Consider the following 24,320-nt stretch of genomic DNA (forward strand, 5'->3'; position numbering starts at 1 on the left):
AACTAATATTTATTAATTTCAAGACTCTTAATTTGATTAATTTTTTGTTTCTCCCTTTATATATCTATTATTTTCTTTAGTTCTTTTTTTTTATTTACATTGATTCTAACTATCTCAAATGAAAATACTACAATACAACATTCAAAGTCTTACTACAAATAATAATAAGCATCTACTAGAAATTTTCTTGATTAACCATAACATTGATATTGCCATAATATCTGAAATTTGGATTAAAACCAATGCCATGTGTAGTTTATTAAATTTCAACTTTATCTGTAAAGAGGGGTAGGATGGTTACGGAGGTGTTGGAATTTATATAAAGAAAAATATACAATTTAAAATTTTGAAATGCAATACAAGTCTTGAAGTCATAGGTCTAAGTACAGAAAATCTCTCCCAAAACATAAATATTTTTAGTGTGTATTGTGCCCCAAACATCGATCTACAAACTTTTGAATCAGGATGTAAGAATATATTTACTAAAGCAGCTTCGTTAAATGGCCTGACTTTTATAGGGGGAATGAAGGACCTTAAAGCCAAATCGTCCATATGGGGAAACATCATACAGAATGCTAGAGGTAATTATTTGAAGAGAGCTTTATTGAATTCAGTTTTTTTTTGCATAAATAATGGCTCTCCAACTTGTTCACCCAATCCAAATTATTCTTCAGCACTAGACATTACACTGGTAAATTAATCTAAAATCTAATCTAAAAACTCTAAAATTTCAAACAGCAACCATTTCCCTATAGTTATTGATATTTCGAACTACTCTATCAAACCTAGCAATAAAATTGTACACAAAAGAGTAATCGAGGATTTCTCTAAGATTAAAATTAGCACATTAGAAAACCTAAATAATTCAACCAAAAAAATAATATCAAATAATACCATAAAATTATCTGTAAATACAAATTATATTCCTAAAAAATACTGAGACGAGGCGAGTGAAAGATTTTTTAGATTAAGAAATGCTAAGAGACAAAAATATTACAAAACTAAATTCTTTACGGACGCATTTGAATATATTAAAGCAGTTCAGAGTGAGGACGGCGCTGGCGGGGCAACCGCTCTGTGGGCATTCCAGCCACACATCGCTGTTAGTGTTCCAGCTACACAAGCGGTCGCCCACGCTCCCGCTCTCGCCGCCGACAGCCCTCGGCAGCTTGAGTGCCACCGATCATTTAATTCATTTAATTCGCTTTTCCACCCTAAGCAAAACGGCTGGCTGTTGCACGCGACTATATATATATACGAATTTACCCTACGAATAAACCTGTACACTTTGAAGAAATTGGAACTAGCTGCCTCTTGTATTTATCTGTGGGAAATCATCAATCAAATCGTGCGACTTCGCATCGCCTCTTCGCTCAAACATTGGTCCTTCGAGCCGGATTTACTTCGCCTTCCCCAACCATATCCAGCCTTCGAGCACGGCATCGCCTTCACCACCAGGATCCCAAGATAAGTACGATTTTCGTGTGCCACAAATCCCTTCCATTCGCGATTTGTGTTCCAAAATTCCGAAAAGTCCGAGTTCTGCGACATAAGTACATATATATATTCTTATATATATATATTCTTATATATGTACTTATTTCTTCATTCTGTGCCATCCGCTATCCGTGTCTCTTCCTTTTTCGACACCGCCATATTATCGGCGATTCCGGCCGTTCTCCCGTCATTCACCTCCAACTACCAGTGCTACGGTAGCTTCTTTCGATTCCTTGTGTCTGTCCATGATTTGCGGACATATTAACCAAATAAAAATTAATTCAAACCAAGTGCATTCCGAACATATGTATGTACGCACATTCCAGCCCTTGAGAGCGGCTTGCGTACATACACACACATCTGCATCCGTGTCTCTACAAGTACATTCCATGCACGACCCACCCCAATAAAAATATACACTGGCACATTCCGAGTGCAACTGCAATTAAAATTAAGTGTTTTATTTCCATACTTATAACCACACATTGTAACGAACCATGGTTCTAGCCATGGCTCGTCACAAACGGCGGAGGGTCAGCGCATCCACGCTGGCGGGAGACAATAATCTAACTGATATACCCAGAGCTAACGAACAATGGCTCTAACCACGGTTCTCCACAAATAGCGGTGTGTCAGCACCTCCGGGAAATAAAATAGTCTTAAGCAACGCACGGAATTACTAAAATTAAGAACTCTCGATCAGCGAAAACCACAGCACGAAATTCTCGGTCACCCACTTCTTGGCGATATTTCGCAACCACTCGGCCTCGAAACATTGACCCAAATTCAGATATCACCTTTCCCAACTGCAGCCCGCACCTACTGCGATGCAGCCTCAGCTAAACACTCTCAGCAAAAACACACTGATCCACTAAGCAATTGTCAACGAAGCACCCAGCTTCGACCCACTTACCACGCCCCACAATTATTGTCACCAATAATCAAAGTTAGCAATAAGCAATTATTTCCGGGTCTCAGATCGCCAGCTGCATAAAAGGGCCAAGATCGGCCGAAAGAGCAGGCAGTCCATCAGCCCGAAAACAAGACACTGCACTACGCAGTCCCTCAGTCACACACCCAAGACACTGCACTACGCAGTCCCTCAGTCACACACCCAAGACACTGCACTACGCAGTCCCTCAGTCACACACCCAAGACACTGCACTACGCAGTCCACCAGCGCACCATTCAACTACGAGTCAGAGTAGCAACGTAAAAGAATTAAATTGAATGAAAAAGAATACTGAATAAAACCAAGAAACTAGAAAATAAAAACTCTCGCTTCATCATTTCTCGCTTGCCTACAGCATTTTTCAAGCCAGCGCGACACCTGAAGTCACCAACAAACTACAAATTTTCTTGTAGCGGACCCTGGACAGACTGATGCAGCCTGAAATAGGACCTCACAACATATGTTTACTTCCATACATTCATACATTTATTGCCATAGTTGGCCGCAATATATTGCCAACTATATACATAACATAATTCCATACAATAAAAATACCACCGCCGTAGAAAAATACCGTACTCCATACACTACATACATACTCCGCGCAAGTGCCAATTTTAATATAAAATTCGCGGTTTTGTACAATTCGTGCACTCCAGCCACTTTTCACGATCGCTACCCCAACTCCAACATCGTCCACTCTCCGAATAAATTAATAAAAAATAAAAAGACAATTTCCAAACAAACACACCGACACTACAAGAAATAAATTGAACGATCCACGATTTCTAATTTAAACCGTTTCGTCATCCGTTTTCCGATTTTTTCTTTTTTTCTTCGGTATTTCGCCCGATAGTTCTCCAGCGCCCACTCCGCAGTCATATTCTTGACTGTAGCTTCCGGTAACGCTTACGGCGACTAGGTTTATCTGCACTTTATCGATCCAAAAAGACATAAAGAGCAAACTATCGTCCATTCCAATCAACTATCGAGGATATAAATGCCATTCCGTCCGCCGTCCATCCGCAAATAACCCAGTTCTGATCACGACTGCGTCAAAGAGGTAAACGGAGGAGCCCGCACTAACAGTATTTGCAAAATATTGCCCAAATCAGTGTGACCGGTCCTCTCCTAGGCTCAGCGCAATATCACTTCACGGTGATCTCCAAAAATCCGAGTCGACCCGACTATTGTTTTCCAGCAAGCTCGAGGCCTTTTTCCTGACAGCCTTCCATAAGTGGGTTATATTTGTTTCCTGGTGTCGTTCTGTTGGAATTCCACTCAGTTCAGTCTTCTGTCCCTCCAAGACTTCCAAATCCGATTTTCTGTGCGTGTGTGAGTTCGGAATATGCCAAAAGGTCACAAGGACGGCAACCAGCTTTTGCCTGTGACCTCTTATAACCGGCTACGTACCTCGTCCGCCTCCGGAACTACGCCGACTCAGAGAATCACGGCACTCCTCATTCCGAGAGCAGCCAGTAGCAGCCCTGCGGCAATGACCAAATCGGTTCTTTTCCCGTCTCCTGTCACTCTTAAGGTTCCAGCTGTGACCAAACAAGATCCGAAGGGCTCCTTCGTCAGCAGCCCCGTCAGCTCTCGCCACTGCATCACAATGGCTCAATCCGCCACCTCAGTCGCTCGGACCAAATTGATCGCCGCTATTGGCCGACTGTCGCACCTGGCAGAGCGCATCACCGCCGCCCCATCCGCCTCTCTGTCCGAGGTCCGTCGAGGCCAAATCCTAAGCATGTGGACGGACGTCGAGGCCGAGTACAAGGCCTGCTCCGCGGTGATGACTGACGAGGATCCAGAAGTCCAAGCGGACATCCGTGAAACATACGGCGAATGCTATGGGGTATTTGAGCAGTGCCTCAGTGACCTCAATGCTCAACTGGCCACATCCAAAGTTCTTCCTTCTTCACAGCCAGTCCAACAGAGCGGCTGTCGACTTCCTCCCGTCAACATTGAGGTATTCTCAGGGGACTACGTCCGCTGGCCCACATTCCGGGATCTGTTCACTGCGGTCGTGATCAACAATCCTAGATTGTCTCCGGTAGAGAAGCTGTACTACCTCACCGAGAAGACCCGGGGTGACCCGAAGGCCATCGTATAAAATCCCACCTCACCAATGACGGTTTCGAGTCCGCATGGTTGGCTCTCCGCAGCGGATATGAAAATAATCAACTTCTGGTGACCAACGAAATTAACATCCTCCTCTTTTTTCCCCGCGTACCTTCCGAGTGCAGTCATGCCTTGAAGGATCTTCAAAGTACGATGCAAGGAGTCCTAAATGCGGAAGCAGTCTCCAACGTCTGCACGGATAACTGGGATAGTCTGCTGGTCACCATCTGCGCTTCCAAATTGCCGAAGTTGAGCCGGGCGTTGTGGGAAGCGTCCGTAACGGACAAAAAAGAGGTGCCGCCCTGGAAGGAAATCGACTCCTTCCTCACTCAGCGCTATCTGACGCTCGAGGCTATTGGGAGCGACCCTTCCACCTCACAAGGGGCTACGAATCCGCCACCCTCCAAAGGCGTCCAAAATCCACCCACCTCTCGAAACCACTCCAATCCATTCCGTTCGCAAGGCAGTCCGACGCCAAACAAGGTTCACTCTTTCAATACCCAAGTGAGTCCGAAGAAGCGAACGTGTGACCTCTGCTCCAAAGAGAATCACCCGATTTGAGTTTGTCCCTGCTTTCTCAACATGTCCGCTGATGCACGTTCCAACTGCATTAAGAAAAAGCAGCTGTGCCTAAATTGCTTCGCAAGAGGTCATCTGCTTCGCGACTGCTCCAGCAGCCACAATTGTTCCACTTGTGGGGCCAGGCATCACACGCATCGTGCCGCTCCTTCATCCAGCGTGGCGGCTTTGACATCCGCCTAAGCCCCCAGCTCATCCGAACCTCAGCCCAACGTACAGAGCTATTTCGCCTCCAGCACAAGTACCGTTCTTCTGGGAACGGCACTCATTAATATTTGTCACCTGGGGACCAATTTCCGTGCCCGCACACTGATTGATTCAGGCTCCGAGGCGACGTTCATCACTGAACGTCTCTTTAACATTATTAAGCCACCGTTCGAAGCCATACAGGCTCAAGTCGCAGGTTTAAACCAAACCGTAGCGGCTAAGGCGCAAAGGCGCTGTCACTTCATGATCGGGGCCCTCAAAATCGAGACCATTGCATATGTTCTGCCTCAATTAGCAGGTAACCTTCCTTCATACCCGATACCGCAGCACTTCTTGGACAAGCTTCCAAACCTCCCACTGGCAGACCCCTCCTTCCACCGAATCTCGCAGATTGATGTGCTTTTTCCGGTCTGACATTTGCGGCTTGCTGCTAGGACAAGAGACCATCTTCGGATGGGTCCTATCCGGTCCGGTATCAGCTGACTCGACTCGGACGGTTTCCGCCTTCCACGAAGCTCTCGTTAGATTCGGACGTCCGACTCGAGAAGCTTCTCACCAAATTCTGGGAGGTGGAGGACCTTCCGGGGATACCGACGAGTTTTTTTTTTTTGTATTCATTTAATGGCTTCAATAGTGCTTATACCTAAGAACAATACAATGTGATACGAACAGTTGGGGGACAGATGGGGTAGGGGTTGTGCGACTAGCGGTACTGCCGCAAGGATTGCTTCGCCCGCGCGGAGACACCTACTCCGTTTGCTCCTTCCGCCTTCTCTCCATGGCCCTGAGCGTTTTCATAACGCTCGCGGCACAGCGCGCAGCTCCCAGATCCCGCCCAGCATCAGCGGCACCAGGCTGTTGCACGTATCGCAGACCCTGCAATGGCTTCAAGCTCCTGTCGCTCGTATGCGAACCGGCGGCCCTCGAAGAGGACGTGCTGAGCGCCTCTCCAGTGCCAGAGCCGCACTCCGGGCACCAGTCCTCCGTATCGTGCCAAAGCCTTGAGGTAGCTACGGAAGCAGCCATGCCCGCTCAGCCCTGGGTTAGGTAGTGGTCTGCCTGCTTCCTCTTCCGACCCAGGGAGGTGTGGTGGGAGTGGTCCAGCGCCCTTTTGGGCTTTCCACCCCCCTGCCATTTCTCCATGCTGCTCCTTCTAGCGGCAGCCTTCAGCTCTGCCTTGCTGATTCCTGCTTCGTCGTCCTGCAGGGCGTCGTAAATTTCCGGTCCGGAACGCGCATGCGATCCTGATGGCGCATAGCCGATACGTGGCCTCCAGCCCCCGCATATAGCTTTTCACGCGTGCCGGCCTTTGCCCGTGACCCTTAGCGCGGCGTACCTCGTCTGCCTTTTTCGGGCCTCTGTTTGGGCGCCGCAACCTCGAGAGCGTCCTCGGTTCCGCTGGCCTTCTTGTTGATGTATCCAGGTGCTCCTTGAAGGATAGCCTCGTTGTGAAGGGCCCAGGTATTTAATCCTTGGGAGGTGATCGTGGTCCCTCCCCTTGCACGATGGCAGTTCCACCGCTTTCCGGCTCGGTATGGGCACAGCCTCCGTCTTGTGGGCCCGCCAGCTCGAGGCCTGCTACCGCTAGCCACGATTCCACGGCTTGGATAGCCTCGTTGGCGAGGTTTTCCACGGCGGCAAGGTCCTTTGTGACCACCACTATCGCGACACGTCCGCGAAGCCTACCAAGCTTGTGCTGGCCGGCATCGGCAACCTCAAAACTCCATCGTACATGGCGTTCCAGAGCAGGGGTCCCAAAACGGAGCCCTGGCACATTCGAGCTTCGCTCTGGAACCCAGACTCGTGTCCATCGTGAGATCCTGGCGCTGAAATAGCTGTAAGCTATGTCCTCAGTGACCCCGGGATGTTGAAGCTTTGAGGGCCTCCAGCGTTCGGCCCACGGCAGAGTTGAAGGCGTTCCTACATCCAGCGTCACCACCAGACAGTAGGACTTGCTTCCACCTCTCCACCTGGTTCCCGCGCATGCCTCCTTTGCCGTTTCTCCACCTTGAGATGGCGTCCAGCGTTGACTTCCCCTTCCTGAAGCCGTATTGGGCCCCGGGAGAGACCGCCAGCCGCTTCGATGGCTGCACTCAGCCTCGTTGCAACCACCTTCTCGAAGACCTTCCCGATGGTGTCCAGCAGACAGATGGGCCTGTAGGAGGAGGCCTCTCCTGGCGGCTTGCCCGGCTTGGCCAGAAGTAGAGCCGCTGCCTCTTCCACCTCTCGGGAACGTGCCCTCCTGTAGGCACTGGTTAAACAGGCCAGCAACCTCCGTGGGAGCAGCGCTAGCGCCAGCTTTAGCGCCCTGTTGGGGATCGCATCTGGGCCCGGTGCCTTCTTGGGCTTTTAGCGTGTGCCCGCACGCCGTACCTCGTCTTCCGTGACCTCGGATATCTCGCCTCGTCTTAACTCCAACCGTGGAGAGCGTCACGACCCGTTGCCCTTGGGAAAACAGGGCGCTAACTATCCCCTCCAGCTCCTCGGGATCAGTTTGGGCTTTGCCTCCCGCGTTGATCCTCTTCACCACCATCTGGTACGCCCAGGATCTTCTTCAACTGCATCGCACAGCTTGAGGAAGCATTCCCTCTTGCTGCTCCTGATGGCTGTCTTCAGCTCCTTTCTTGCCGCCTTGTAGCGCTCGCTGCAGCTGTCCAGGCGCGAAGTGCCCCTAGCCCGTTGCAGAAGCCTTCTGGCGCGGAGGCATGTTCTGCGAAGTTCAGCGATCTCCTCGCTCCACCAGAACACCGGCACTTGGTGCGACCGGAATGTCCGCCTCGGGAGCATGCTTTGGTCGCATGCGCCCTCCAATGCGGAGGCCAGTTTGTTGGCCCTCTCATTGGCTCCATCCGCTTCTGTCGCCGAGAAGCTCCCCAGTGCGTCTGCGAAGATCTGCGGCCTCAGCGTGTCCTGCCGGTACGCCTTCCTTTGGGGGGGAGGTTCTGCCCCTCGCCCAGGCACGCCCACCGAGCACTGGATTGCCTCGTGGTCGCTGGCGGTGTAGACCTCGCTGACCTTCCAACGAGCGTGGCGTGCCAGCGCGCTGCTGGCGATGTGATGTCAATGACTGACCCCGTGCCTGCCCTGCTGAAGGTTTGCCGGGACCCTTCGTTTAGCAGGACGATGTCCAGCGTGGCGAAAGCCTCTAGCACCGTGCGACCTCTGGCATTGGTACGGGGGGACCCCTTCCTGGGCCCAGGCATTGAAGTCGCCCCCGACCACGACGTTGCTCCGTCCTCTCAGGTCGCTGCACAGATCGTCCAGGATCCTGCTGAAGCTCTCCAGCGAGAGACTGGGTGCCAGGTAGCAGCTGTACAGCCACGTACCACCAACGTTCGCCGGACGAATCCTTCTGCTGACTTGGCGTCGCGCATCTGTGGGGCATTCACCCCGCAGAGCCACAGGGAAGCTTTGCCCGTGCTGTCGTGGCCCACACGCTGCTGCTCCCCACCTTGTAGGGTTCGCTGAGGATTGCCACCTCCGAGCCCAGCTCACGCACCGTCTGCGCCAGGAGATCCTGCGCCGCTCTGCAGTGATTCAAATTTAGTTGAATCAACTGCATGAGGATCTGGCGTTCTTGACCCCGCTGCTTGCGGCTGGGCAGCTCCTACAGCCTGCCTGATGCCTTGTCTCCTTCATCCCAGCTGCTGAGCAGATAAAGCACGATGGCTCCTTGCTGCACTCGGCTGCCTTGTGCCCCTGTCCACCGCATTTGATGCATACCGACGAGTGAGTCAGATTCTGTGTGCGAGGAAAACTTCCTCCAGACCACTAAACGAGCCCCCGATGGGAGATACATTGTTACTCTCCCTTTCAAATGTCCAGAAAATGACGATCTAGGCCATCCCAGATGCGCGGCACAGGCCCAGTTCCTTAGAAATGAGCAGCGTCTGCAGCGGAATCTGCAGCTCAAAGAGCAGTACGACACCGTTATCCAGGAATATTTAGTGCTAGACCACATGACAGCGGTTACACCCAGTCATGACTCCGGCCATTACTACCTTCCACATCACGCCGTGTTTAAACCCGGCAGCACCACAACCAAACTGCGCGTGGTCTTCAACGCCTCCAGCCCGTCCTCCAACGGGAAAAGCCTCAACGACACATTGCATTCTGGGCCAGTCCTTCAGTCTGACTTGACCATGCAAATCCTGAGGTGGCGAGTCTTCCGCTATGTCTTCAATGCCGACATCAGCAAGATGTACCGCCAGATCCAAGTGTCCTCCCAACACACGCCCTATAAGCGAATACTCTTTCGCGACCGTAACGGGGACGTGTGTAACTATGAGCTTGCCACTGTCACCTTCGGAATCAATTGCGCACCGTACCTTGCCCTTCGCGTCATTAAGCAACTCGCACATGAGGTGCGTCCACAGCATCGCTGTGTAGCATCGCTAAGACATTGGGGATCCGATGGCAAGCCAGTGCCGATGAATTCTTCTCTGCTCCTCCCGAAGTACTTCATCGGGAGTCCTGTACGAAGCGCAATGTGCTATCGCAGATTGCGCAGCTGTTCAATCCAGCGGGATGGCTTGCCCCCTTTGTCATCCAAGCCAAAATTTTCATGCAGGAAGTGATCTATCTCAAACCTGGGAGACGTTCCTGAATAGTTTTCCGGCCATTCAGGATGTCCGCATTCCGCGGTGGTTGCACGTGTGTCCAATGGCCAAGGTGCAGATACATGGCTTCTGCGACGCGTCTCAACGTGCCTATGGGGCAGCGATTTACATCCGAGTTGAGCGACCGCAGGGCATTGTCTGTGCCCTTCTCACAGCAAAAACCCGCGTGGCTCCCGTGAAAACGGTTTCCTTGCCTGGACTCGAACTGTGCGAAGCCGTCCTTCTGACAGAGCTTTCCGAGGCCATCCTCAACTGCCACTAGACACCAAACAGGTGTCCTTCTGGACCGATTCCACGATTGTATTGGCCTGGCTGAACAGACCTGTTTGCGATTGAACCACTTTCGTGGGCAATCGAGTAGCCAAAATCACTCGATGTTGGCCGAGCGAGCGATGGAGCCACGTCCGATCCGAGGACAATCCGGCCGACCTGGCCAGTCGAGGGCTAGGACCCACTGACCTGGTCGGAAGTGATATGTGGTGGCATGGCCCTGCTTGGTTGCGTGGTCCAAAATCGGAGTGGCCATGTCCGCGGGACTCACTCCTTGAAGACTGACCTGGAGAAGCGAGCCGTCAAGGTGCACCATGAAACCAGCAGCGCCTCCGATATCCTCAGCCGTTTCTCCGAACTCGGGCGCGCTCTGCGCGTGTTCGCCTGTTCACCCAGCGAGTTAAAGGGCGGACGACCCATGTCTCCGAGGAGCTGAATGGAAAGGAGGTCGCTGCCGCTCTCCAAGCGATCACACTGACAACCCAAAGCTTCCATTATGCTTGGGAGCATCGGTGCCTGCTAAACAAGCAGCCACTCCCTACTACAAGTTTTCAGAATCTTAATCCGTTCCTTGACCAGGACGGAGTCATGCGGGCATGTGGCCGAGTCCAAACCTCGGCGTCCATGTCCTACAACGAGCGGCATCCAATCCTGTTGCCACCCGCATGTCTCCTGGTTCGCCTGCTGGTTCGATTCACCCATCATATATCGCTACATGGTGGAAACCAGCTGGTCATCCGCCTTATCCGGGCAACATACTGGATCCCTCGACTACGTCACGAGGTGAGGGCAGTGATCCATTCATGTAACGTTTGCGTCCTCCATCGTAAGCGACTCCAAACCCAACTAATGGGCGACCTCCCTGCCTCACGAGTCACATTCTCCTGGCCGTTCACATACACCGGAGTCGACTTCGACGGCCCCTTCGACGTTAACAGTTTCACAGGTCGCGCATGTCGCATCTCAAAGGGGTATATGTGCGTGTTCGCCTACTTTTCCACGAAGGCCATCCACTTAGAGGCCACGTCCGACTTATCCACCGATACCTTCCTAGCCGCCTTCGCTCGTTTCGTCGCGAGACGAGGTTGTCCTCACGAAGTTCAATCCGACAACGGCAGGAATTTTGTCGGCGCATCCCGCTCTCTGGCTGTGGATCTTCTCGAGGCCATTCGCACTCGGACTTCTGCGGTGTACGGCCAGCAGAGGCTATCGTGGCGGTTTATCCCTCCCGGAGCCCCACATATGGGGGGCTTGTGGGAAGCAGGTGTGAGAGCTGCAAGGCTCTGTTCCAACGGTCGATTTGTACGTCTAAATACACATTAGAGGAGTTCGTGACCTTACTTTCGAAAATTGAGGCATGTCTTAACTCGCGACCAATCTCTTCTATGTCTGAGGATCCAACGGATCCGTTGGCTTTGAGCCCAGGCCATTTCCTGATTGGTGGTCCGCTATTATCCGTGGCAGAGCCAGAAATACAAGCGAGCGCCTCCTCCATCCTAAACCGCTGGCAACATCTCAAGGCTCTCAACCAGCAATTCTGTTCGCACTGGAAGACAGAGTACCTGCGAGAGTTGCACAAGCGTAACAAATGGCAGCATCCGACAAGAGACCTCGAGATTGGAGACCTCGTGGTGATCAAGGAGGAGAACATCCCCACTCAGGAATGGCGTCTCGGCCGTGTGCAGAACGCGTATCCTGAAGCCGATGATAACGTCCGTGTGGTAGACCTGCTCACGGCCCGCGGCCTTATCAAGAGACCGATCACGAAGGTGGTTCTGCTGCCTATGGCATCGGAGGTCCATTCCACCTACTCTCGCGTAGACTCCGATCCATAAGACTCCGTCCTTTTTTTTATGCTTAAGTCCCGCTTAGTTCTCCGTATCTCTTTAGTAATTCCAAGATCTCACTGCTCGATTAGTTGACAACCCGTGCCAGCTCTTTACTAATGCTTCCTTGACTCCTTTCTTTCATCCTAGTATTTTTCCGGAATCCAAACATGACCCCTCAAACTTCCTCACGGTCCCGATCCAGCCGCAGGTCGGATCGTCCACGGGCACGAGGTACGACCTCCTTCCAATGTCGAGTGTGTCCAGGAGTCCACCCACTGGGGAACTGCCGGAAATTCATCCGTTTGAGCGTCGAGAAGAGACTCTGAGCCGTCCTCCTACTACATATTGTTCAAACTGCCTGGCTCACGAGCACTCCGGCAAGGACTGCCGCAGTGGAGACCTGTGTAAGGTGTGCTCCCGCAACCACACGCTGCTCCACCTCCCCGGGACTCGGCGCCCTGCTGGCTCCTCTTCGGCACCGTCGACGTCACCTCCGTCTTCCCGCGCCAAACCACGCCCTCGTCTTCCGGTCAGCCGCCCTGTCGTCGGAAATACAGTCCCGACAGCAAACTCCTTGCTCCAGCACCGGAGCATCAACGTCCTCCCGACGGCAATGGTGGTCCTCGCAGTGCAGCAAGCCACTAAGGTGATGAGTGCACTAATTGATCCCTGCACGCCGGTCAGCTGCATCGACGCCGAGGTGGCCAGGGAGCTGAAGTTGCCCAACACCTGCATCGGGGACGAGAAGGTGTGCACCGCCATGATCCGGGCGAAGACAGGAGAGTTCAAAGTGGAGGCCGTCTTCAAAATGGATTGTGAATGGATGGATTGTGTCTGGTGCGTGCACGCAGACGTAAAATCTTTGCAATCCTGCAAGAGGGGAGGAGAATGTTCAGAGTGAGGACGGCGCTGGCGGGGCAAGCGCTCTGTGGGCATTCCAGCCACACATCGCTGTTAGCGAAATTTTCTTCAGTGGTATTATTCCGAATAGTTGGCGAAAAATAAAGGTTATTCCTGCACCAAAAAACAATTTAGACGCCTCCATAGTCTCAAACAACAGACCTATCTGCCTCCTAAGCGTTTTATTTAAAAGCTTGGAGGGTATGATAAAGATTCGTATGGAATCTTTTATAAATAGGCACAATCTTCTGCCCAACAGATCTTATGCCTTTAGAAAAAAACACTCCACTGCACACTGCATAAATGTAATAAATAATGTTGCCAATCTCAAAGCCAAAGGCTTTCAAAGGTTTGGATATAAGCAAGGCATTTGACGCAGTCAACATACCTCTGCTGTGTCGGAACCTAATAGATTTGGAGTTATAGTTAGTTATAGGTTTATAGTTAGCTTTTTGGAGAAAAGGGTTTTAAAATGCGGCAAACAGGAAAAAACTGTTCACAAGGGTGTGTGTCAAGGTAGCTGCCTTAGCCCAATACTTTTTAATATCTATACATCAGATTTTCATTCTATAAATGATGTCAATAACTTCTCAGTGCTTCACATTGATAAAATAATTTCAAAATCAAATAAGAATAACATTTTTTTACAAATTCTCAGTGGATATCACTTCGGAGTGAGTCCAAGCAAATCTTTAAATTTTTACAAAGCCTTTGTACGCTCCAAATTAGAATTTTCATGTTCCTCATTTGGAAACATTTCTTAATCAAAGTTCATATCAATTTTCATCTTAGGCGAGCACTAGGCCTAATAAAGTCCACCCCGGTAAATATAATTTACAATCTAGCTGCCGAACTTCCACCTGAATACAGGCTAAAGTTTATTACAGCAAAGGAGCTGGCTAAGGTTTTTGCCTATGGTCTTCCGGCGTCTTCGTTTTTGGTCAGTTCTTTTGCGGCACGGAATATCAGCTACGCCAAAGTCTACGACGAGTTTAAAGACATTTTGAATGCAATTGTACCGAACACAGATGTACGTAGTTTTAACAGCAAAATTTCAACCGACACAGATTTTTTCAAGGGCTCATGTCCAAACAAAAAATCTGCAAGTAATGCTCTTATAAATTCGTTAGCTCAAGAAAAATTAACTCATTTATATTCTAAACACTTCAATTTAATATTCAGGGATGGTTCAGTCACAAACAGACAGACAAATTCCCTTAACTTGTTCATTTCAGAAAAAAAAAAAATATTATCAAAGGGCGCCTCTTCCCATGTTTGCCCCGGGCGTCATAACCTCTAACGCCGGCCCTGATTCAAGTCTTTCAAGAAAACAATCAGGAGGTGGCGTTAACCCGTGTCAGACGTGGAGGCCAAATAAATCTTTCAACTTATCACGGTTAAAAGTAATTTAACATCAAAAAAAAATGCGCCAGAAAATCACTGCCAAAATTCCTAAGTCCTGAGATCAGACATGCAGCAAAGTCGTGGCTATTTAAACCAGTGATGGGCACGAAAACTAACGGAAAGAGTCAGACAGAAAAACAAAAAAAACAACCCCCGTCGCGACGCTTCGCAGTCATGAGCCAGACAGAATGGGCGAGCAAAGTGGTATTCACTTTGTTGTTGCTCTGATTTTCATGTGCGTAGCCCAAGACACATGATGTGTTGTTGCACTCTCCAGATCGCGCCTTCGAAGCATTTTTGCCGTCTCTTTGACGCCAAATTTCCGTGAAATTGTTTTTGTAAAAATTCACGGATCGCTGAACGCGAGCGACGACCGTCTGAGCCGACTTGCTAGCGCCTCCCGAAAAACATTTTGGAAAGAGCCGCGGGAGCTGAAAGAGCCACGGCGTGCCCATCTCTGATTTAAACAGTCGCAGTCAAAGGCGTATTGTACGGAAATCAGCGCCCTTAAACACCATTCAGCTGTGGATAAGTCAAGCCCATTAAATGCTCTGAACGTTTACGTAGACGCAAAAGAAAACGCCATCGTATTGCCAAAAGAGTGCAGAGTCGCCTTTTTAGTTGCAAAGTACTACCACGAAAAATCTCACCACATGCTCCACGAGTCAACTATCAAGCTAATTCGAAGCACATTTTATATACCACGTCTACGAGCATTGTACAAAACTGTGCGTAAGGAATGTCAACGAGAAGGAACGTGTGAGTCGCTTCTAAAGACGCGACTCTACTTATACCCGTACTCAGTCAGTATTTACATTTTTGGGCATATGACTTTTTGCTACATCTGTTATCTACATCTACGTATACTATGTATATTATACATCTAACATGTAGATTATACATGTACCATTTAGATTCTACATCTCCTCCGCTAGGGGTTGCTCGCGCACTGAACGCGGCAGAGTGTGCGAGCGAGAAGGAAAATGAGTTGCGTTGTCGTTTGCGGGAGGTGGGGCAAGGGAAGCGACTGAAAATTAATTTCTTAATTCTGGCTATAATTATGATCCGATCTGATTCAGATTCGGCAGTCTATATCGACTCGGCTATTGATGCTGATCAAGAATATATATACTTTATGGGGTCGGAAACGTTACCTTCTCTGCGTTACACACATCCACTTTTACCACAAATCTAATATACCCCTTAACTCTTTTTTGAGTACGGGTATAAAAATGTAAACAAAGTCGGTCTAGTGGTTAAATCAAGATCAGTTCAGAGCAACCTTACGAATGTGACACATATAAAAAAGAAATGGATTTTACTGCACTGTTGAAAGCCATTTAGTGTTGCTTGTCGGACAAGCAATTTGTGAGAGCTACTGCTAAAGAATATGGCATTTCTCGCAGCACCCTGGATCGCTATATAAAGAGAGTTAAAGGTCAGTTTGACGACATCTCATTAGTGGTAGACAGTGTTTTATTGGAATTCCTCCGTAGTTGCAGCCAACGTACACCATCAAACATGGTAAGTTTATTGTTTGTCTTTTTCACATTTAGCGCATAATAATTTAATTTATCTTACTTATTTTTGTCAAGGTTTTCGCAATGGCTCGTGAAAAGGAACTTGTGCAATATATTTTGAATTGCGCTAGCCCGGTTGTGGACATAGTTAGGTTTTTGCCTCATAACTTTTGACCAATTGCATATTATACAAACATATGTGTACCAATTTAAAGCTAGAGGCATTAGCTAACTATCAGTGAAGAACTAAATTGATTCCTTAATTCGGAAAAATTTTATCAAGAATTTAGTGAAGTAATCTTTTTTCGAGAAAAAAAAATATAGTCCTAGTTGTGGACCACCCTGAAAAATCCGCTTAAAATTGAAAAATATGAAAGAAAATCATTACAAATAACGAGAAATTGGAGGTTTATTTATTTTAAGAGCCTACTGGCTTAAAGAGAAAGAAGGATGATACTTTTTAACATGAATCATCGTAGTCAGAGTCGCAGTGTTTGCATGTGAAGTAGCTGGCACGCATATTAGCGCACTTTAAATGCACCAGACGACTACATTCATTGCATTCGATGGAGTTTGCGGCGGTCAACTTTTTTGGCAGGAGGTGCAGACAGATGATGCAAAAATCCTCATCATCTTCCGAAAGAGCCTTGCTTCGCTTAGCTGCTGGTTTGCCTAATGATGCCTTCCGTCCACGCTTTTTCTGGGCAGAAATAGATGCCTGCTTCCTCAAGGAAGCAATACAGTGCGGTGAGGTAATCACGGAGCTTTTCATTGGCTTTCTTCCACGATTCGAAGGCTTTTTTGGTGTAGCCGATTGCAGTGGACCAACATCTTTTAAAAGTGACAGGCAGCTCGTTAAAGATGCTCCTAATGATAGCGCTGCACAAGGCTTTATAGTTAGTTATGACATAACATATAACATAACATATAGTTAGGTTTATAGAAGTCTGTTCCGGAGAGCGCAAGACGAGTTCGGAGTGCTGGCGAATGAAATTCTTATACCAACGACTACCCGCCATCTGATTTATATCCCAATTTTCTGGGTAGTCGACATCGAGTTTCTTAGCGAATTGATAAGCCAATTTTTTAAGCTCATTGATGCTTAGGCCATAATAATGGTTAGCGCAATTCAAAATATATTGCACAAGTTCCTTTTCACGAGCCATTGCGAAAACCTTTACAAAAATAATTAAGATAAATTAAATTATTATGCGCTAAATGTGAAAAAGACAAACAATAAACTTACCATGTTTGATGGTGTACGTTGGCTGCAACTACGGAGGAATTCCAATAAAACACTGTCTACCACTGCTGAGATGTCGTCAAACTGACCTTTAACTCTCTTTATATAGCGATCCAGGGTGCTGCGAGAAATGCCATATTCTTTAGCAGTAGCTCTCACAAATTGCTTGTCCGACAAGCAACACTAAATGGCTTTCAACAGTGCAGTAAAATCCATTTCTTTTTTATATGTGTCACATTCGTAAGGTTGCTCTGAACTGATCTTGATTTAACCACTAGACCGATTTTGTTTACATTTTTTTAAGCTTTACATGAGAGAGAAGAGAATGCAATCTTATTCTAATGTAATCCTAAATTAACGGTTAATGAGAATAGACCTATCCCACTCTAATACATAGTACGGGGTGCTAGATAATTATGATCTGCGCTTAAAAGCTTTGGCAGCATCATAAGGTGCTTCTAGACGATGCAATGACTGCATGAGAAGCTCTTATGTCTGTGAGGCTGCACGCTTTGTTTACACGCTGCAGCATTTCGCATGCAGTTTTACTCACACAGAGGGCAGAGTGAGAGAGAAATAGCTAAAAGCTCATGACCCAGCGCAAATATCTAAATCAGTTTGATATTCTGTGCAGCATTGTACGCGTGAAATGAGATCGTATACGTCACACGTACACATGCTGCCATGCAGCCGCTGCATCGTCTAAATTCGATATCAAGCTCAAAGCTCAAACTAATGTACAGTGGTCTAAATGTTATTTATTTGTACTACATTACATTAAACAACAATATTATGCAGCTTCGTAACCAAATACACGCATTAAATACAAAATACAAGATGTCTACAACAGGAATCTTGGCGTGTGTCATAACCGGGCAAAACAGACAATTTTTCCAAAAAACCAAAAAAAAATGTTGTGCATATATTTTGGTTAAAAACGAAAACAATTCACAAACTACAATGACCACACTACAAGGAAAGCGAAATACTATAATTTTTGGACAAAATTTACATACATTTTTTCGCACTTGAAAAATAATAAAATTTACTTTGAAGTTTTTTTTTTCGCCATTTTTTATTATTATGCTCACAGCACCTAGACCAAAGCAGCTATTTGTTTCGATATTAGCACAAAAACTGCGTATTGTTACCGAATATGACTCCCAATACTCAGATCAGAAGCATCTGCTTGCTGTCCAAGTTTTTGGGGGGTGGGTCACAACTAGTACCTGGTCCACAACAGGGCACTCTCCCCTACTTTATGGGGTCGGAAACGTTTCCTTCTCTGCGTTACACACATCCACTTTTACCACAAATCTAATATACCCCTTAACGATTTTTTGAGTACGGGTATAAAAATGCAAAATCGCCAATTCGACACCAAAGGTACCCCAAATGGCACCTGTACCAGCTGCCAGACTGGCTTGTTTCGAAAGACCATTTACATATACGGGTGTCGATTATTTCGGCCCCATATTAGTGAACGTTGGAAGGCACAAGGAAAAGCGTTGGGGAATCCTATTTACATGCCGGGGAATGTTGCCGACGAAATTTAAACTTAAAAGAGTAGTTCTGAAATTTAAACCATAACAGCCACGTAAGCGCATACGGAAACGCCACCATGCATAAGCACCACCATTCGGCAACTCTAAAACAGAGAGACAATTGAGGATAAACCAGCGAAGCAAGAACACAAAGTTTTCTAAAGCTCTCTCTTATTATTATTATTAAACTCACATAATAAATGGGAATGCTATATAAATTTTTCTCCCCTTTATTGCTTCGAAATATTCAACACCAGTGCCTCAACAATATATACTTTATGGAGTCGGAAACGTTTCCTTCTCTGCGTTGCACACATCCACTTTTACCACAAATCTAATATACCTCTTAACTCTTTTTGGAGTACGGGTATAAAAAAGAAGTAACTACAACTCAAAGCTGTCGTTTTATTGACCATCTTTATATTTAAGTGAAAGCCATCCTCTCCACTACAGAACATCAATGGGTATTGAAGTGAATCATATGACCGGTATGCTGGTACACAGCACAAACTGTGTATGCATACAATTGGTTTCCTATGCTGAGAGCAATTACAAAAACAAAAGGGTTCGCAGGGCAATGGGCCTGGGCATCGCTGCTTTAGAACAATATCGCATGATTCTACATTCTCTCCACTCTCTTACTTTTCATTTCGGCGAGGAATTTGTTGCCGTTTCGAAAAACGGAAAAGTCCTGTGTTTTACGAGTGCGAAAGCGCCTGACGTTTCGTTTTGAAAAGTAAATCACATAAGTTTTGTGAAAGTGAAAACCGGAGCCAGTCTGGGTATAACAGCAGTAAATTTGGCGCTTAAAAGTACAAAGAGTAAACAATTCACAAAAGTGGGTTCCAGAGCGCCTTGAAATGAAAAGTATGACTTTTTGCTGAAAAATAAAACACAGTGAATGTGATAACCGGAGCCTGCCTGATTGACTTTTTTATTTTAATTAAAAAAGTTAATGAGGCCGAATATGGTTTTATTTAAAACAAAAATACGAATCATATTTGCGTAAAATTATAATCCTTTCAAAGAGACATCAATGTACAACATGAAAAGTAATCTATATACATACATATGTATTTGTGTAGGGCTGTTTTTGGAAGCAACAACCCACAGCCTATACCGTTCGCTCCAGCGACCTGATTTTTTTTTGTAGATTGATTCTTTTCGGCCAATGATTTCCGCTAACGAAACATTATTTGATCCTCCCAACAAATTAAAAGTTTGTTGAACCGCAAAAGACAGGTGGCAAGAGGTGAAGAGGGTAAAGGCAAGACTCAAAAAAGGAAGCAAGAGGCAAAAAGCAAAAAGGCTAAATTATGCCTACAGTATTTAGATCGCAATGTGATCTGGTGGGATGCTAAAGAAATTCTTTGTCTTAAGCAAATTTTGTTTTTACGCACACGAACGCTTTGCTTTGCTATCCACACACCATAAGCTTGCATTTTAAAATTGACCAGCCAAACTTAGTTTAGCATGCTGGGCTGCATTGTCGGCTCCAACAACATTATTTGATTTAATTACACATCTCCTTTCGAAATTAGTTTGCATCACTATATTGTCCCAACTTTCGTTGAAATCTGAGTTTGAATTGATCGCCGCGAAAACCACTTCCAAATTTGTCCCGTGCAAATGGCTTGGTTTCGCCTTCAGAGAAAAAAAACCCAAACAATTTTTATGCACAACGCTATCGGAAAGACTGTTTGATGCTGGGCAAAAAAAATGTATTTTATTTCCTTGTGTAATTAGCTGACAACGACCTTTGGGGCTTTGCTGATGACACATCTGATACACAAGATACATCTGACTGTGCAGGAAAACGGACGTCTCTTACTGATGTAAATACTCTTAAGCTGAGTTCTTAACGGAGTCTGAGCTCACCGCATTTCGTTTACAATCAATTGATTTGATGTCGTTTCTCAGATAAACCAGGAAGGTCCTGTGATGATGCGCTACCGTATATATGTACATACTGTACAGAAGAAGCAAGAAACAAGATACAAAAACTCACGGCTTCATGTCTGCCTGTACACACACAAACGCAATATGAAACAATTGAATGTATGCATGTGTTCGAAAGTGTCTCAACAGATGTTTCTTCTGAAGAAAACTTTATTCGCTTAGATAAAAAACATTTCCGTAGACTGACGATTAGATTTTCTTGAAGACCTTTTATATATATTAAAGATTTCGACGCATCCCATTTTATTACAATATCGTATTTCTATATTTCGATTTAGGGTAGTCTGTATTTAAGGTATGGCTTAATATATTGTTTCTTAATAGTTTTCTACGTTATCTTAAGTATTAAGTGCTTGCAAATGTAATCTTTAGATCCTAATCAACGCATGTTCATTTAATATCATAAATTAAATAATTGAACGATTATCAAAGCTACACATTTTTAAAGGGACTGATCGAAAACGATCATAGGCTAAATTTTTAAATATTTCCAGTATTACTTAAAATTTTAATAATATTTACGCATAGTACTATCATGCGAATAGTATTTGCGTTTTCTGATATTTTTAGAATCGGTGATTTCCCACTGGGGAACGAGATCTGAAACGGCATCCTCCTTGTCCACCGCTTCGTCCATAGCTCGTGCTGGTGCCACTACTGTAGCGGCCGCCATCGCGACCTCCACCATAAACATCACGACGACTAAAGCCGTTACTACCGCTATCTCTTCCGCTGTAGTTAGCACCAGAGCGACCAGAGCTATATCCACGCTCAGCATGTCGGCTACTGGAACCACTCGAACCACGTACTTGTCTAAATCCACCGTTGCTACTGTTTATGCTGTGCCTGCCGAAATCGCCACGACGACCACGTTCACTGGATCCACCACGCCTACTTTGGCGTGGCCGCCCCTTTGATATTTCCACACGCAATTGGGAGCCTAAGAGCTCTGAACCGTTTAGAATATCACATGCTTTTTCGGCATCATCCCGATGTTCAAACTCCACAAATGCGAATCCAGGCGGATTGAACGCAATCCAAACAGAATTAAGCTTGCCATACTTGGTAAATTCTCCTTCAAGGTCATCCTTTTTTACTTTATCAGTTAAATTACCGACATATACTCTAGTTCCACGTTGATCGGTCATACTAGTCATTGCACTTCAATACTTTATATACCTTCCTTCTATTAATAAAATCAATACGTTTTCACAACCCTGCAACAGAGCGTTTGTATGTATATCAAGTTTTAAGCTAGAGTAACATTCAGATGTACGATAAAAAAAAACAATATTTGGAACACCGAAAACGAAGCATAAAATGCTTTTAAATAATCGCAAACCACAGTTTCATACTCCAGTTTCCACTTTGGCGCTTTTAGCTTAAATAGTTATTTTTAGTTTTTTCATTGATGTCATCAAATTTTTTAAAATTCGTTCTTGGTTGACAACGTTGATAAAAATGACATTAATTTATTCGATAGCTTCCTTTGACGTGTGACGACTGCAGAAGGAGCGGGGAAAATAATATCGAGACATCTAAGATGCAACACATATATATTAAATATGTTTGAAACACGGTTTTCGCGCAGATAAGAGCCAGTAACGTTTAGAAAAGGTTTCATTCCGACGTTCTGATATCAGTCTGTGACACCTGTTATCAACATAATGTACATTTTTGTTGCTCTGACTAATAGCTTCAGATACAAATTTGAGTTGAGTAGCAAAAAATTAGGCTTATTATAATTATTATTACTATTGTTTTAAAGCGTTACAAGCCAATTTGATCTCTTAATAGTGTTAAATAATTTTTTATTCCTAAAATAGTAACATACATTTTCTATTTGCAGTTTAGATTCGTTTTCTTGTTTAGAAGTCGTTTTACGTCAGTAGTGGTTTTGATGTGATAAATTTATAATTTTTTTCCCGAAATTATTTGAACTATAGCCTTTTCACACTGGGGACCATCCACCATCCGCCATCCATTTCCGGGACGGTCCGTAAGGTTTTGCCGTTCCGAAAATTTCCCAGTTATTCCACCATCCATCTGGGATGTTCCTAATTCGCACGTTTCTGTGCGGTATTTTTTCGATAATTGTCAAATGCAACCATTAATATTTGACATTCACAACAAAAAATCGGAATTCACTACGAAAATGTAAACAATGACAGACAGGAAAATATAAAAAAACAAAAACAAGATAACATCTGATATGTCAGAATTGTCTCAGGCACACAATTCGGGAATCCTCTGGGAATTTTTTTATGAATGCTCTGCAAAACTCATGCAGGATATTGCACTTGTTTTGGCTGACAGCCTTCTGACTCTTCTGTACTCAGAAAAAGAGCCCAAAGTATACAGTGCTAGACATATAGAAAACTTTCCTTAGAAAATGCCTCGTTGTTTTCGGGTACATTTTTCTCCCAAAATGTTCCAAACCGCTTCTCAGAAAACATAGAATATGTAATTTTATTTAAACATTGATTGTATTTAAAAGAAGCATTCTGAAATGACCACGCTTCAGTGTTATCAAAACAGATATCCACTCCAATAAATTCTCCTCGTCAATGTTAGCCGCATTATCATCATCCATGTCCAGCAACATGATTAGCTTGTGCAAGAATATGTTTTGCTGCTGAATCACATTTACAACCATTGCAATGTTATTTATATTCATTTAAATTATAGATGTGAACAAATTTTTCACCTCACGTAATTGTGAGCATCAGCTGTTTTCTCATGGATGGTGGATGGTGCATGGAGTCAATGTGAATAGGTGTTTCACATATTTCAAAAATTCCCACCATTCCCTCGGGATGGGCTCAGTGTGCAGAGGGCATTAAGCTTTTGCCGTTCCTAAAATTTCTGAGTTTCCCAACACCCAGGCTGGGATGTACCTTATCCGCATGTTTCTGTGCGTTTTTATTCGATCATTTTTAAATGCAACCTTAACGGAAAAGTGAAATTTACTGCGAAAATGTAAATAATGGCTGACAGGAAAATGGGGAAAAAACAATAACCAAACATATCAGAATTGTCTCAGTCACAAAAACTCGGAAGTGAGATAGTTTGTGGACTGTGCTCTGTGAATTTGTTTATGAATGCTCTGTAAAACTATTGCCCAAGGTTTTGGCTGACACACCGAAAAGCGTTCCGTTCGGTATTCAGAAAAAGAGCCGAAAACGCATACAATGCTACATCCTTAAAATCGCCTCGTTTTTTTTTTTCGGGGAACCACTTTTAAAAACACAGCATATATATTTGTATATAAAACATTGATTGGATTTAGTAGAAGCAGTCACAAATGACCACGCTTCAGTGTTTTTAAAACATATATATATTCTAATAAATTCTCGCCAATGTTAGCCGCAATATCATCATACATGTCCAGCAACATGATTACATAGCTTTTTCAAGAAAATATTTTGCTGCTGAATTATATTCATATTCAGTTAAATAATGTATATTATTTGTAATTTTTTCACCATCCAGCATCCCTGAAAAATCAGTTGATGAACGTAAAATATCACAGTTTTAGTTTTAAGCTTGGTATCCAGCAAAACAAAATATAACAATTTGAATCAAACTTTTTATAAAAAAAAATGTGCCAGCAATTTTTCGTTTATGTTTTCGTTGCGTGTATCCAGCAATTTGAACGAATTCCACAGATTCTGAG

The 24,320-nt window shown here is 45.5% G+C and overlaps 1 protein-coding gene across 1 annotated transcript; it reads right to left on the reverse strand.

Annotated features, from left to right (window-relative positions):
- Positions 1 to 20,748: 20,748 nt before the first annotated feature.
- Positions 20,749 to 21,885, reverse strand: LOC111081298 (RNA-binding protein Rsf1). Its single transcript, XM_022377319.2, has one exon. The coding sequence runs from the start codon at positions 21,799 to 21,801 to the stop codon at positions 21,211 to 21,213; it is 591 nt and encodes a 196-aa protein (XP_022233011.1). The 5' UTR covers positions 21,802 to 21,885; the 3' UTR covers positions 20,749 to 21,210.
- Positions 21,886 to 24,320: the final 2,435 nt, after the last annotated feature.

The sequence above is a fragment of the Drosophila obscura genome, unplaced genomic scaffold (assembly GCF_018151105.1).
Source record: "Drosophila obscura isolate BZ-5 IFL unplaced genomic scaffold, ASM1815110v1 contig_199, whole genome shotgun sequence".
NCBI classification, from domain to species: domain Eukaryota; kingdom Metazoa; phylum Arthropoda; class Insecta; order Diptera; family Drosophilidae; genus Drosophila; species Drosophila obscura.

Bases quoted from the DNA above. Each gene is read 5' to 3' on its own strand.
- LOC111081298 (XM_022377319.2), bottom strand. From the start codon at position 21,801: ATGACTAGTATGACCGATCAACGTGGAACTAGAGTATATGTCGGTAAT.